This window comes from Triticum dicoccoides, chromosome 4A (assembly GCF_002162155.2).
Source record: "Triticum dicoccoides isolate Atlit2015 ecotype Zavitan chromosome 4A, WEW_v2.0, whole genome shotgun sequence".
Lineage (NCBI taxonomy): Eukaryota > Viridiplantae > Streptophyta > Magnoliopsida > Poales > Poaceae > Triticum > Triticum dicoccoides.
Genome location: NC_041386.1, coordinates 210,731,231 through 210,745,660, shown reverse-complemented (window position 1 = coordinate 210,745,660; position 14,430 = coordinate 210,731,231). Strand labels below are relative to the sequence as shown.

Below are 14,430 nucleotides of genomic sequence, written 5' to 3'. Positions count from 1 at the left end.
CTCTCCTCTGCTCCGGCTCCCTCCCCCTCTTCGGCGTCGTGGTGGCCCGCGGGAGTGCCCCCCTCTCCTCCCTCCCCCCTCCAGCGGCGGCTTGTGGGGATCCGATGAGGCGGGTTGCTCTAGCGGCGGATCTGGGTGGCTCTGCCTAGATCTGGTTGGTGTTGGGGGTTGGTGGCGGCGGGGACGGCTGGGGGCCCTGCTAAGGTGGTGGTGGTGCTGCTGGTGGTTGTGCTTCTTCGGTGGGGTGGTGGGGCTTCCGGTGGTGTTGGCCAGGGCGTGGATGCGCATGCTCTGTGGTGGTGGCTGGCGCTCCGGCGTGTGGCATCGGTGGTGCGTGCCCGGCTGCTCCGATGCTTGGAGCTTGCCGGGCGACGCGGGTGGGCAGCGGCCGGGCGTGGCCGTTGCTCTGGCCGTGGGCGGCGGCGCGGGAGGTCCGGCGTTGGTGGTGGCCTCTCGGTGTTGTGGCGGCTTCATGGTGGCTCGGCGGCTCTGACTACGGCGACGGCCGGCTTCTCCAGCGCCGGCTCGTCCGTGTTCGGACCGTCTTGACCTTCGCCCCATCTCCTCGTCGTCCGGGCACTACTTCCATCGAAGGGTTGGCCCTCTCCCAGCCGCGGTCCATTGCTCGTCTTGCGTCCGGTGCGGCAAGACCGAGCTCGTCTCGCACACGGTGCAGCAGGACTGACCTCGTCCCCCTCACGGTGCTGCAGGATCGAGTTCGTCTCGTGCTCGGGGCTGCAGGACGGGCTGATGGATGCCAGTTCTGGCCGGCCTATCGGGTCTCGACGATGGGGTCGCCCAAGGGGTGCGAAAGGTGGGACCTTTCAGCTCGTCTCTTTGGTTGGGGTAGCGGCGGGTCTCGGGTAAGGTGGTGTCAAGGTCTTGGATGCCGGGGCGGCGGCCCTGGTGGTGGTAGCGCGGTGCTCTTGGGCAGAGCCCGTTGCTTGGTGCTACCTGCTCGCCATGGCCGTGTGGACGGCGTGGTAGCCGGGGTGTGGCGTTGGGTGGCGGTGAGTGTTGGCCGAGGTGAAAACCTGTTCTATCTTCGGACGGACCGGCGGTGGCGAAGATCATTTCCTTCTTAAAGGCATCGTCGCGGCTCTCATTGCCCATCATGCAGCCTCTGGGGAAACTCTGATCCTTGGATCGGGCGGTGGCGGCGCGTCGGTGTCGTACCCTTCCTGAAGGCGCCGCCTTGGAGCTCATGGATCGTCATATGTAGCTTCATCTCTTCGTGGTGGTAGTGCTAGGGGTGGTGTTGCTGCGCTCAGCGCCTTTGTATCCTGCCTTGGGTGTGTGCGTGTGTAATAATGGCGTGCGTTTGTACTGGATGCTTGTTGATCGGTGCTTTATATAAAGCGGGGCGAAAGCCTTTTTCGGTAACGGGCGGATCTCGACATGGAGAACCAGATCAGGATCAGGAAGTGCGAGGCAGAGGCGTCCATGGCGGGCTCCTGCTGAGAGAAGAAGTTTTTTTATTGAGGGGTTGCTGAGAGAAGAAGTGAGAAAGAGTAAGGAGAGGGGAGAGGGGTGTGGGGATCGGTCTCTTCCTTTTTCAATTAAACAGAAACTTTTGTGTAAAAAATGAAACTTGAAGAAAAGAAATACAAGGCTAGAGAAGGGATTTAGACAAAGATAGATTTGAAGAAAAGAAATACTCTCTCCGTAAAGAAATATAAGAGCGTTCAGATCACTACTTTAGTGATCCAAACGCTCTTATATTAGTTTACGGGAGTACAAGGCTAGAGAAGGGATTTAGACAAAGATAGATTTAAAGAAAAGAAATACAAGGCTAGAGAAGGGATTTAGACAAAGATAGATATTTCTCCCGGATCATAAAAATAATCAACATATATTCAATTTCATCTTCGTCTTAGGCACCGAGCCCCTCTTCCCTCCTACTCTGGTCGGACGAGCCGACGGAGTAGAAGAGGAGAGCACGCCTTGGGGAGTCAGGAGTGCTAGGAGAGAGCAATAGAAGAGGAGAGCAAGCGTTGGGGCGTTAGGAGAGGAGTGCTAGGAGAGAGCAGCGGGGCAGTTCATCTTAACACAAGTCATTGAGAATGTATTCTTAAGGAGTACTACAACATAAGTGTGGGGTATGATACATACAATACAATACTCTTCCTCATTCCAGTTTCTTGACTCTATCTCATTATCCTTTTTGTTCGTTAGTCCTACTTTTATTTCTTTCACTCGTCTGTTTAGATTATACTCCCTCCGTTCCTAAATATAAGTCTTTGTAGAGATTCCACTATGGACTACATACAAAGCAAAATGAGTACATCTACACTCTAAAATATGTTCATATACATCCGTATGTAGTTTGTAGTGAAATCTTCAAAAAGACTTAGGGGGTGTTTGGTTCAAGGACTTTTTAATCCTAAAGACTAAAAAAAGTCCCTAAAAAGTCCCTAGAAACCAAACAGGAGGGACTTTTTCTACAGGGACTAGAAAAAGACTCTACTGAAGAATCTTTTTTATTAGTCCCTGGGACTAGAAAAAGTCCTAGGACTTGAACCAAACACCACCTTACATTCAGGAACGGAGGGAGTAAGATGCATTAAATTTTGCATGCAATGATTAAAAAGGAATGACCATGCAACATTCCTACTCATTCAGCGGGCATGACATCCATTCACCATGGTTAATGGAGACTAAAACATGATATGTATTTCTTCTACACCTCGTCATGCCACCGATGGGCGTTTTGAAGGACACATTTATTTATTTCCCCGTTGCAAGCACGGGCACATGTGCTAGTTGGTTATAAAGCGGGTGAGAGCCTGTTTCGAGATTATTTCACTTCTTTTGATATCTCGAACAAGACACAATGTACAGGGGCTGTCCTAGTCCACTGCCTCAGCAGCAACTGCAGTTGATGCATGTCGGAAAGATTAGCAAAATTACCATCCCAGCTGACTGAGCCAGCATGGCTGCACTGCGCAGGATATGCGCCCCGTTCTACTGCTTTTCTGCATGTAGATCGTTTGCTCCGCTTTTGCTTGCGGCCAGCTGAAGTTGCTCAATTCGTTGCCCCAATCTCAGCTGTACGCTGACTTGACATATGCTGGCGTCAACCTTCATGATCTCCTCCTCGGCTTTTTTTGCTATGTCCATCGCATCCCTTCAAAGTTTAGTAATTGGGGATGGACACGGGATTATTATTAGAATAATATAAACTGGAGCGTTGGGCTGGAGGATAAAGGTTGATTACCGAATCAAAATTTCTGGAGACATTGAAACTTGGACCTGAAGCAACACCCGTCCTCGTAAGTAATGCAGCATCAGATGTTCAAGACACATTTTCTGCATCAAATCATGGTTTTGAGTCGTATATATGAATTCTCGCTACAGAGGTAAAAGAAGCTCTCTGAAAAAGGCACAATATTCCAGTTAATAAATTGGCACTACTGTATATTGTTTCTTGTATTTTCATCTCTTGTAGCTAGTTTTATCGACCAGATTTGCTGTTCAAATCTCATTCAATTCACATCGATACAGTTCTGCACTCGTCATCTCACTAGATATTTGCATCTTTTGTATTAATTCCTATTAACCTTGAACAGGGGCTAATAACTGTCAATAATCAACTTCATGTAGAAAAAAACTATTTACCTTCGGAAAATGAGAGGAAATTATATCGGACACGATAGCTTCTGCACTTCGTTGCCGTGGAATAACGTCTGAATTTCTTCTCTCCAAGTTCCCCAAAATCCTTTTCTTGTCCACGTTAGCACCCATTGAATATGAGGGGTCTGCAATTTGTGTACTTCAGGAATGTTCCAGTTGATGGTTCCACACAGTTGTATAATTAACCACCAGGGACAAGAGTTCCAGGCTTACAATATTATACCCAATGACGACTAACAGATTTGGGGAATGCAGTAGCCTACTAGGAACAAATGTTAGAGGCTATCAATTGGATGGAAACATGCATAATGCTGCTACAACGGTAAATGATCCCAACTATGATGCATGTAAAACATGACGAAGTACAACCGATAGTTCTGTTATTGGCTAGTTTCACATTGACAGGTGGAATATAGAGACCATTCTGTACCTATGTGTATGAAAACTTCGGCAACTTGATTATGCGTCTTTTGTATATGATGACGGACAGTTTCCCCGATATCATGTGCTGCACTGACACTCAAGAAAGGATATACCTGCAATAAAATGAATATCATGATCAACTTAAGGCTATCAGCATTTATCTGATTCTAGTACTGCGTGCCTAAGTGCCCTCTGCACAGGACCAATCAATCATCATAGCTCTAGACTTCTAGTATTTGAACAAATTCTCACACAGCCAAAATAAATCATACTACCATGTACCTCGATATGCACATCAAGATACAAGGAGGTCCCAGCTTTCCTTCCCCTCAACCGATGGCACCCCTAACATTATGTCAAGAATGTTAATTGTGAGGGTTTCAAGTATACAACAGCACATTGTTGCGGAGAAAAATAAAACTTCAGGGAGTAGCTAATATTGTACCTTTACACCATCAACCTTCACAATTGTTTCCCTGATTGGTTCTAGAAGCGATGGATCAACAGCTGCATCAACAAGCTCTAGTGTACTGCAAGTTAAGTTAGAAGAACGTCACCATCCATAGCAACATCAAAATTGTTAGACTCGTGTACACTGAACTGTAAAAGAATATAGTATGCTTAGCTATAAAACCTTGTATTCTATGTGTTTGATTTAGCAGAAAGTTGTGATCATAACAGTATTACCACAGAAGAAATGAGCACATTGCATTATTTCATGGTTTATATACTTTGCCATCCATGTGACTTCAGAAAGCTACCCCTTGATTTCGATATTCTGGAGGCAGAGATTATAAAGCGCTAAATATGGAGAAACGGATGAAAAATAGCTGTAAACATGACTTGTTACGAAGATACATTGATTAGAGTTCAATTGAACTCTAATCAATGTATCTTCGTAACAAGTCAATTGAAGATCACTTGACACACCTAAAATAGTCTGGTAGCACAAGCGTGCCCTGGTGGCTCACTATCGTCTATGGCCCCCAGGACAACAACGCCAAAATCACTTTCCTACAGGAAATCCGCGATGTCCGCGACGCCTGCCCCGGTCCCTGGCTCATCTGCGGAGACTTCAATATGATCTACCGTGACGAGGACAAGAACAACGGCAATCTCAATTGGAGAATGATGGGACGATTCCGACGCGTCCTCAACGACCTCACGCTCAAGGAGATTTACCTCAACGGCCGGCGCTATACATGGTCAAACGAGTAGAGCCCGCCCACCTTGGTCCATCTCGACCGGGTGCTGTGCTCCACGGACTGGGAAGAGCTGCACGGCGAGTGCCATCTGCGCTGTCTGGCCTCGGTCGTCTCGGACCACTCCCCCCTCCTGCTCGACTGCTCGCCGCTCCCATCAGCACACCGACGTTTCCACTTCGAGGAGTACTGGACTCGCCTCGCCGGTTTCCCAGAGATCGTGGCGACCTCTTGGCATTCGGTGGATGACGTTGATCCGTTCCGGCGATTCATGCGGCGCATGCAGGCCACTGCGCGCAAGCTCACCAGCTGGAGCGCGCGCTCTGTTGGTAACGTGCGAGACCAGCTCACGATCTCTCGTGAGCTGCTGCTCCGCTTTGACGCCGTGCAGGAACAACGGACCCTCTCGCCGCACAAAGACTGGCTGCGTCGTCAGATCAAGCTCTCCTACCTGGGCCTTGCCTCCCTCGAGCGGACAATTGCCCGGCAGCGCGCGCATTGCATCCCTCAAAGACAGCGACGCGAACACTTCGTTGTATCATCGCCAGTGCACGTACCGCAAGCAGAAGAACTGGATCCATGGCATCTCTGTCGATGGCACCGTCCTCACTGATCCTAGCGACATGGCCGCAGCCACTTTCGAGCACTTTGACAACCGAATTGGAACGGACGCGCCGCACGACTGCACCATTGACTTGTCACAGTTCATTGAGCCCTCAAACCTTGAGGACCTCGACGCGCCATTCAGCGAAGATGAGATTTGGCAAGCCATCAAACGCTTGCCGTCTCGCAAGGCCGCCCGGCCCCGACGGTTTCACCGCAGAGTTCCTCCGCTCTTGTTGGCCAGTCATCAAGCACGACCTCCGATGCGTCTACGACCAGGTATACGCGCTGCGTGGACGAGGATTTAGCTGCCTTAACCAGGCGCTAATCACGCTCCTCCCCAAGCGCACCGATGCCAATGGCCTGGGGGATTATCGGCCCATAAGCCTCATCCACATTGTCGCCAAGGTCCTGGCCAAGCTGCTTTCGCTCCGCCTTGCTCCCAAGCTCAACAACTTGGTCAGCAACGTCCAGAACGTGTTCATCCCCGGGCGAAGTCTTCAAGACAATTTCATCCTGGTGCGCCAATCCACACGGCTTTTGCATCAGCTTGGTGCCCCCCGCGTGCTCCTGAAGCGGGCCTTCGATTCCGTTTCATGGCCTTTCCTGTTCGAGGTGCTGCGATGCCATGGCTTTGGCAACCGCTTCCTCGATTGGATCGCCCTCCTCCTGTCGTCGGCCAGCACCAAGGTTCTACTCAACGGAACACCCGGACCCGCGATTTGGCACCGCTGTGGGCTACGCCAAGGTGATCCAATCTCCCCGCAGCTCTTCGTCCTGGCTGTCGATACGCTGGGCAGGCTCTTCCATCGCGCGGTCGAGCTCCGAGTTATGCAGCAGCTCCACCCACGCCGCACCATTCCCACCATATCCCTCTAGGCCGATGACGTAATTTTCCTATGCCACCCCTCGCCGGATGACATTGCGGTGGTGAAGGGGATCTTGCAGCTCTTTGGACGCGCCTCCGGCCTGCACGTGAACTTCCAGAAGAGCGCTGCGGCCCTCATCCGCTGCGACACAGTGGATGCTGCTCATGTCGTCGCGCACCTGGGATGCCCCATCGTCGAATTCCCGCTGACTTACTTGGGCATCCCGCTCATGCTGCGTCGCCCCACCGCTTCCCAGCTCCAACCTGTCGTCGACAAAGTCGCTGGGAAGCTACCCTTCTGGAAGAGATGGCTCATGAACAAAGCTGGCCGCCTTGCCTTTGTCAAGGCTGTCCTGAGCGCGATCCCCATACATCAGCTCCTTGTGCTTGCGCCGCCAAAGAAGACCATCAAACTCCTGGAGAAGATTGAGAAAGGATTCCTTTGGGCTGGCCGTGTCGAGGCCAATGGTGGCAATTGCCACGTCAACTGGCGGCGCGTCTGTCGGCCTCTCCAGTTTGGTGGCCTCGGCGTTCATGACCTCGAGCGCACCGGCCTCGCCCTACGCATGCGATGGCAATGGCTCAGCCGAGTCGATGATAGCAGGGCCTGGAGCGGCCTTGACTTGCAATTCGCGCCCGAGGAGCGTGCGCTCTTCTTCGCCTCCACTACCATGACCATTGGCAATGGCCAACACGCCCTGTTCTGGGAGGACAGATGGATCAACGGGCGTGCGATCCGCGAGATCGCGCCTCTCCTTTATGCTCACATCCCCAAGCGGTGTCGCAAGTCCAGAACTGTTGCGGACGGCCTCCATGCAAACCAATGGGCCACGGACATCCACGGCATGATTGGCATCCCGGAGATTGGAGAATACCTACGCCTCTGGCACATGATCGCCGAAACTGCCCTCAGCGATGCGCCAGACTGCATTCGCTGGAAGTGGACCGCGAACGGCGAGTACTCCGCCAAGTCCGCATACCTTGCCACTTTCCACGGCTCCACACGATGCCAGGCTTGGAAGCTTACCTGGAAGTGCTGGGCACCGCCTCGAGTGCGCTTCTTTCATTGGCTTGCCAACCTCGACCGGTGCTGGACGGCCGACCGCCTTGCGCGACGCAACCTGCCGCACCCACAGCGCTGCCCACTATGCGATCAGGCCCCGGAGACGATTCATCACCTTCTCCTGGAATGCCCTTTCAGCCGCCAAGTGTGGCATGAGATCCTCTCATGGCTGCGCCTCCCCTGCTCGCTGCCCACTGATGATGCCACTGTCCACGACTGGTGGCGCTCTGCTAGACAAGACACGCCTAAACCTATGCACAAGGGATTGGCTTCCGCTGCCTTGCTCGTCCCTTGGATGATTTGGAAGCATCGCAATGGATGCGTATTTGAGGGCGCACCCCCGTTGGTTACCTCCCTGATTGCTAGGATTAAAGAAGAGGCTGCACTCTGGGCCAGAGCCGGAGCATTAGGACTCCGTGCCATCTTGCCACAGACCTGGGATGTCCACTAGTGTGCCTGTGCTCACCTTGTAAACTCGCCTCCTAGGAGGATTGTACCAAATTCCTTCTTTTCAATACAATGAAACGCAAAAGTCTTTTGCGTTTTCTCGAAAAAAACACCTAAAATAGTTACCTCTCGTATCCTGTCTGAACACCAGCTTTAAGAATCATGCCTGAGACAACAAGGCCAGCTAGTGGATCAAGATAAGGTAATCCAACAATGGAGCCACCTGTAAAAATTTAAAAGCAAAAGATAATCAGAGTATTAATAAATCATGTTTCTCCTTGAAGATAGTATAAGTAAACGACATCTTCTGGTGAAATTCACAAACTAAGATTGATTTGCAACAACAACACAAAATGATGCACAGATTTTTCACCATCAGGCCTAGTAGAGCTCTACTGATATGCAAACAAATTTCTTAGTTCAGACTCTAAACATGGATTCATGGTGTTATCTTGAACTCGAGGCTAACGATAGCAATGAACCAACTATTCATGTTATAAGAATGTAACACAAAGTTCTAGTAAAATGGAAGTTCAAGCATCATTGAAGGTCTTACCTACCCCTACTAGGGCAACAACAGATGAAATAGCATCCACACGATGGTGCCATGCGTTAGCTTTCATCAGCCCACTCCCTTCCTTCTCCCCAGCTCTTTTCGTAATCCAATAGAGCCTGTAATTCCAGTATAGTAAAACTTGATGAATCATCTTATGAAGTTATCACATGAGATTTATCTCTACAAGAAAATCAAGAAAGTAAGTTCATACTAAACAAAGAATCACAAGGAAATCTTGATACAGATATAAAATGGCTAGAAAATCATCATTATGATAGCAACAATATATCAGAATATATGGCCTGTTTAAATTGTACACACAGTAATCTACATGACTAAATTTCAATTTTTCAAGCTTTACATATCCTCCATGAACAAAGGTAGCAAACAACGTTAGTGGCTACAAAAAAGAAGAGTTTAATTATTTAATCGTCTTTATGACTTTATTATAATTCAGAAATCCTGACCAAACTTATTTACAGATTTGACCCTTTTGGCCGCGCCATGGATTAAGTCCTGTACTGAGCCGAAATATGGCACTTCTTACCACGCCAGGCCCAGCACCCAGCAGCATGGCAGTGTGATTTCGCTGCTCCACACCCAGTAATGTTGCCAAAAAGGTCAGACCTTGGAAATAAGTTTGGTATGGGGTTATCGATGATGCTAAATATAAAAAGCTGTTGTGGTAGACCATCAAATCTAACAGAAAATAGAAGCAGTTGTCCATGTATACTCATGGCACGGTAAAATCTAGGACAGACCCAGTGCTAGAAGCTCCCACAGCAGGTGGGGTCTGGGGAAGGATTATACGAGGCAAGCCTTACCCCTGCACAGTACAATGCAGAGAGGCTGCATCGAACACGGTAAAATCTAGCAAAAAAAATAGCGAACAATATTTCAGACTGCAACAAAATGAAATCTTCAAACTTAATAGAAGACGGAAACCATTAGGCAATGCTTTATGACACTATCCACATACCCTTCTTTGATAGATATTGCTAAGGTTGTCATACTCAATGCAAGGACTGGATGTTCCAAATCTATTGCATGATTATGCCCACCACTACCATGGCTGTGATTCATGTGCAATGTGCTGCCAATTATATCAGGAGCAGAAGACATAACTCCCTGAAACAAAGAATTCAGCACATTAAGTCCATGCATAATCATGTCTTACCGGAGTACCAGTCATCAGAAGAAACCATCCACCCATTGTCAAAAAAAAGTACCAACCAAAGAATGATACTCCCGAGTCGCCCCTCGCGTGGGCGGCCGGGAGGCCCCCAGATCCCGTCGGCCGGCCCTCCCCCACTCCTCCTCCTCCCTCGCCGCCGCCCAAGGGCGCGGCCAGGCGAAGCCTGGTCGTCGCCGGCGGCGGAGGGGACTCGGGCCCTCTCGCTCGCGTGGGCCTGGCGCGGGCCGGAGCGTGGCGGCGGGCCGGACGCCACGGCAGGTGGTGGCGGCGCCTCGGCGACTTCACTCCCCCGCGGCAGGAGGCCTCGCGATCTGGTGCGTCGCGGTCGCCAGGGACGGCGGCGGCGTGACCGGATCGGTTCGCGGCGGCGCGGCCGGATCTATGCCCAAGCGTGGGCCTTGATCGCTGGTCTGCCGTGGGCACGGTGGCGGGTGCGACTCGTCGGCAGCTGGGCAGATCCGCCGGGATTCTACCCTTGTCTGATCCTTGACAGCGCGGGTATCTCCGGGGGAAACCCTAGATCTCCTTGGGATCGAGCGATGATGGCGATTTTGCGTTGTAGTCCCTCTTTAGGGCATCGTTTTGGAGTTTACTCCGGTTGAAGGGACCAGCGACGTCGGTGGCGCACGTCTGGTGGAGCAACTTCCGATGAAAATCGCGCCGACTACGGTCATGGCGGATGATGACGGCGTCTTAGATGACGTTCCCTTGTCGAGGCATCATCATTGCAGTCTGTGTCATCAAGCTCGGGATGCTCCGGAGGAAACCCTAGATCTGGGTCTTCCGGATTGGACGATGATGGCGTTTTATCGCTTTCCCTCCTGGGGGCATCGTTTTGGAGCAAGTGATGGCTAGGGGGGTGGTGGAGCGGTACTTCATCTCACACATTGATGGCGGCGGAGATCGGCGGCATGGCGCTGTGGAGGCTCGGCGTCCGATGCGCAGAGATGGACTCGCGCAGGAGGAGGTAGTTGTCTGGCGTCATGGTGACGTCGATGGCAGAGTGGCCAGACAAGGTAGAAGCCTCAATATGATCTGAAGACGGACCTGTGGAAGATGGCGGCGACGACACACGAGTGCGTCTGACCGGGTTGTGCCCCAGACCCGGTATGTGGCTCGGCTAGGGCTTCCGGCTTTTGATGTTAGGCTTAGATGGGTGGTTGGGTTAGTGGCCCAGCTAGCATCCCTTCATCATATGGAAAGGAGTAGCGGCATATGTTGCCAAGATGGTGGATTCAAGTATATTGTTTGTAATACTTTGTAAGGTCCTCGAGAATAATCAATAAAGTGGCCGTATGCATCTCCCAGATGCAGAGGCCGTGGGTCATCCTCCTTTTCTAAAAAAAAAGAATGATACTCCCTCCATTCCATAATTCTTGGAATTATGGAACAGAGGAAGTATTGCTTAAATACATAAATTTTGCATGATTGTTAATGAGAAGTATTAGACCTGAAGAACTTCAAAAGAATGCCAGGCAATCCCACCTGCAGTAATCAACAGCATACTTGAAATTCCAAGAGCTCCCAAACTCTCGAACTTTCCATGACCTGGGAATGGAGAGGAAATGATGATAGGTAAACCCTCAATGTTTTGTGGGCACAAGCAGAGAATGTGGTAACAAAACTACATTGTTGTATGTATTGTTTACTACAACAGGGGGTCATTCAAGTAAAATGTAGAAGCAGTAGCATAATGCACTTTCCTGTTTTATTTTTCTTCTGGATATGATATGCACATAGAGCATGCATGTAGGTGCAATGGTGCACTTGCACAAACAGTGAGAGCTTACATGTTACATATGACAGATCAATGTTCTGTTCCGACCAATGATTTTGAAAAAAAAACATGAGGTAATTAATAATCAGATCATGACCATGTTCTGAGCTCTAACTTTCTTTATGGGCCTAACAATTTAATCATAAATCTGAAGCATGGAAGGTGGAAAGTATCCTTGATGAATTGATCTGGGAATTAGTTCTTGCATCTGAATCCCTCTTGATAGTTTTGTAGTACGCTTTTCGCATGTATTAGAAATCAAAACAAGCTGAGCTGTGCGGAACTATGGAAACATGAACCCAAATTGTTGGTTCTGTCAAAGAGGGAAAGGGCAGTCTCTCGTACGCCTGCACAACACAATTGGTTTCCTCGACAAAGTGGGAATGGCGAGCAGAGCGAGGTTCGGACTGACCATACGGATGATCCTTGTCTCTAGGTACCTTGGCCGCCTTGTACGACAGCAGAGCCACCCCGCTCAGCACCTGCACAGCTCAAGATCATGCACGATTAGCATCAATTAAGAAAATGGCTGCGCACTTGTTTCCGAGACGTACGATGTCAGAGAGGGAGTGAGCGGCGTCGGCGGTGATGGCCGTGCTGCCGGAGAGGTAACCGGTGATGGCTTTCCCTACGGTGAGGACGACGTCAGCAGCGAAGCCCAAGCGGAAGATCTTCTCAGACGCCTCGCCGCTTTCCTCGCCGTGGTGGTGGGAGTGGCCACCGTGGCCGCGGGCAGGGACGAGCCAGTTGCCGCCCCTTGGCTCACCCGGCGAGGCGAGAGGGGCGAGCACGCGGCGGGCGCACGCTGGGGAGAGGTGTGGCCCACGGCGAGAGAAGGCGGCTCGGGCGACCCCGCCGGCGAGGTGGGCGAAGCGGAGGCCCATTCGCACAAGGGGAGGAGGAAGTGCCTTTGTGCTCTGATGAGAATCGCTCTGGTTTTCCGGATCCGAAGTGCCGTGAGCAAAGTACACATGCTGCCGCCTGCCGGTCGCTCCTCCCAGCTTCGCCAGCAATTTGCCACCTGGACTTCCTATCTTTTCTTCGCAACGCCATTTCTAGATTCAATATTTGAGATGTATATAAAAAAGCAACTTTAGGAGAGTCATCGTTTCAAAGTTCACAAAAAAAAATCATAAGTCTTTTTTTTTCTTTAGATTTTACTGTTCATCCAACTTCATTTGAGCTCGAGCCTAGAAGGGTACTTTCGTCGGGAACATCTATATTTGCATGTTGGGGGCATTGTTTGGTGTGAGCTCCATCCACCATTCGCTCGTGTGGGAGGAAAGTTTTCCTCCTTTCTCAGCCTTATGCGCAACCCATCTTCTCTGCCCGCCAAGGTGCAGACACTCAAATGGCTATAGTATTAGGAAGCATGTCAATTAATGCAGTCGCCACGTACTAACTGTCCAAGGGGACCCACATTTTCAAGTGCTCACGGGTATAAAAAGGTTGTCACCATGGCCAAATAGCTCACAACCTTCACTTTCAACACGACTACTTGTAGCCACTTTCTCCCTCTCCCTCTCCCTCTCCATCGCCATGTCGCTTCCCCTGCAGCCGGACTGGATGTCGCTCTTAGAGGAGGAAGAGTGGATGGTGGATGAGAAGCAAGCGGAGGAGGTGACCTACCTCGTCGTGAAGGGAGGAGGAGCGGGATCACCATTATGCACTAGAGGTCACGCGAGGATCCTGCCCTCAATGGGTGCTCGAATTGGAATCCCAATATGTCGGCGTTCGGGGAACCGGGGTACCCAAACTTGCCTGCCTGATGCCCACGGCGTGGCTCGATCGACGGTCTGGTACGGCCTATCTTCAGCACTGACAGCACAAGACCCTCGCGAGGGGCCAAGCCTCGCGAAGCGGACGACGCCAAGACCTCCAGAAGGAGTGGCCTCATTACGCTGGCTCCTAAGGAGCGGAGATTTTCATGCGAGCCCTCACCTCGTGAGGTTCAGATGACGCAAGCCATGACGACCAAGACCAGGCGGGCGCCAGCGAGCATAGTACAGCAGGTTTCCTCTTTAGTGCTAAAGAGGCAAGCGCAGGCGTAGAGTCCCAAGGAATCAACCAAAGGATTCCATTTCCATGCTACAAGACCAAGACCGCCAGGACGGAGGTCATCGCCGAGCCCACCATGACGTCACGACCAGAAGCTTTGGAGGCGCAGACTACCTTTCGTCAGGATAAGATGTACTAGTTGTTTCCCTTCGAATTTGGTCGTTGTGGGATCCCTTCCCGCCTTCATTTTGGGAAGAGGACCAAGGCCACTATAAAGATAGCCTAGCCACCACCATAGAGGGGGACGGATCATCCAGACCATCCACACCCTCACAAAGCACAAGAACGCACCTCCTAAGGTTGTTCTTCCTCCGTACTAGTTCAACCTCAGCCCACCTCGAGGCTAATCCACCACAAAGTAGGAGTAAGGTATTACACCGCAAGGTGGCCCGAACCTGGGTAAACTACCTTGTCCCTTTCTTTCTCAGTTCGTCGAGCTAGGCCGTGAGATCGACGAGTTGGCAGGCTGGGGAGGTTGAGTTCTTCGCACGCACCCCAGAGTTGGAATCTATCTTGGGTCCATGGGAGCGATGAATCTGACATTTGGCGCGTCGGGTAGGGGTGCGTCGGAGCCTCTCTTCCGTTGGTCGACTCGCCACCGCTCC

The 14,430-nt window shown here is 51.1% G+C and overlaps 1 protein-coding gene across 1 annotated transcript; it reads right to left on the bottom strand.

Annotated features, from left to right (window-relative positions):
• Positions 1-2,628: 2,628 nt before the first annotated feature.
• LOC119285653 (metal tolerance protein 2-like) lies at positions 2,629-12,707 on the bottom strand. Its single transcript, XM_037564987.1, has 12 exons — positions 12,322-12,707; positions 12,180-12,249; positions 11,441-11,538; positions 9,775-9,923; positions 8,796-8,911; positions 8,366-8,462; positions 4,502-4,586; positions 4,339-4,401; positions 4,064-4,169; positions 3,619-3,758; positions 3,218-3,309; positions 2,629-3,127 (listed from the first exon to the last, which is right to left on the bottom strand). Exons 1-12 carry the CDS (start codon positions 12,649-12,651, stop codon positions 2,965-2,967), a joined length of 1,509 nt encoding a protein of 502 aa, XP_037420884.1. The 5' UTR covers positions 12,652-12,707; the 3' UTR covers positions 2,629-2,964.
• Between the last annotated feature and the right edge of the window lie 1,723 nt (positions 12,708-14,430).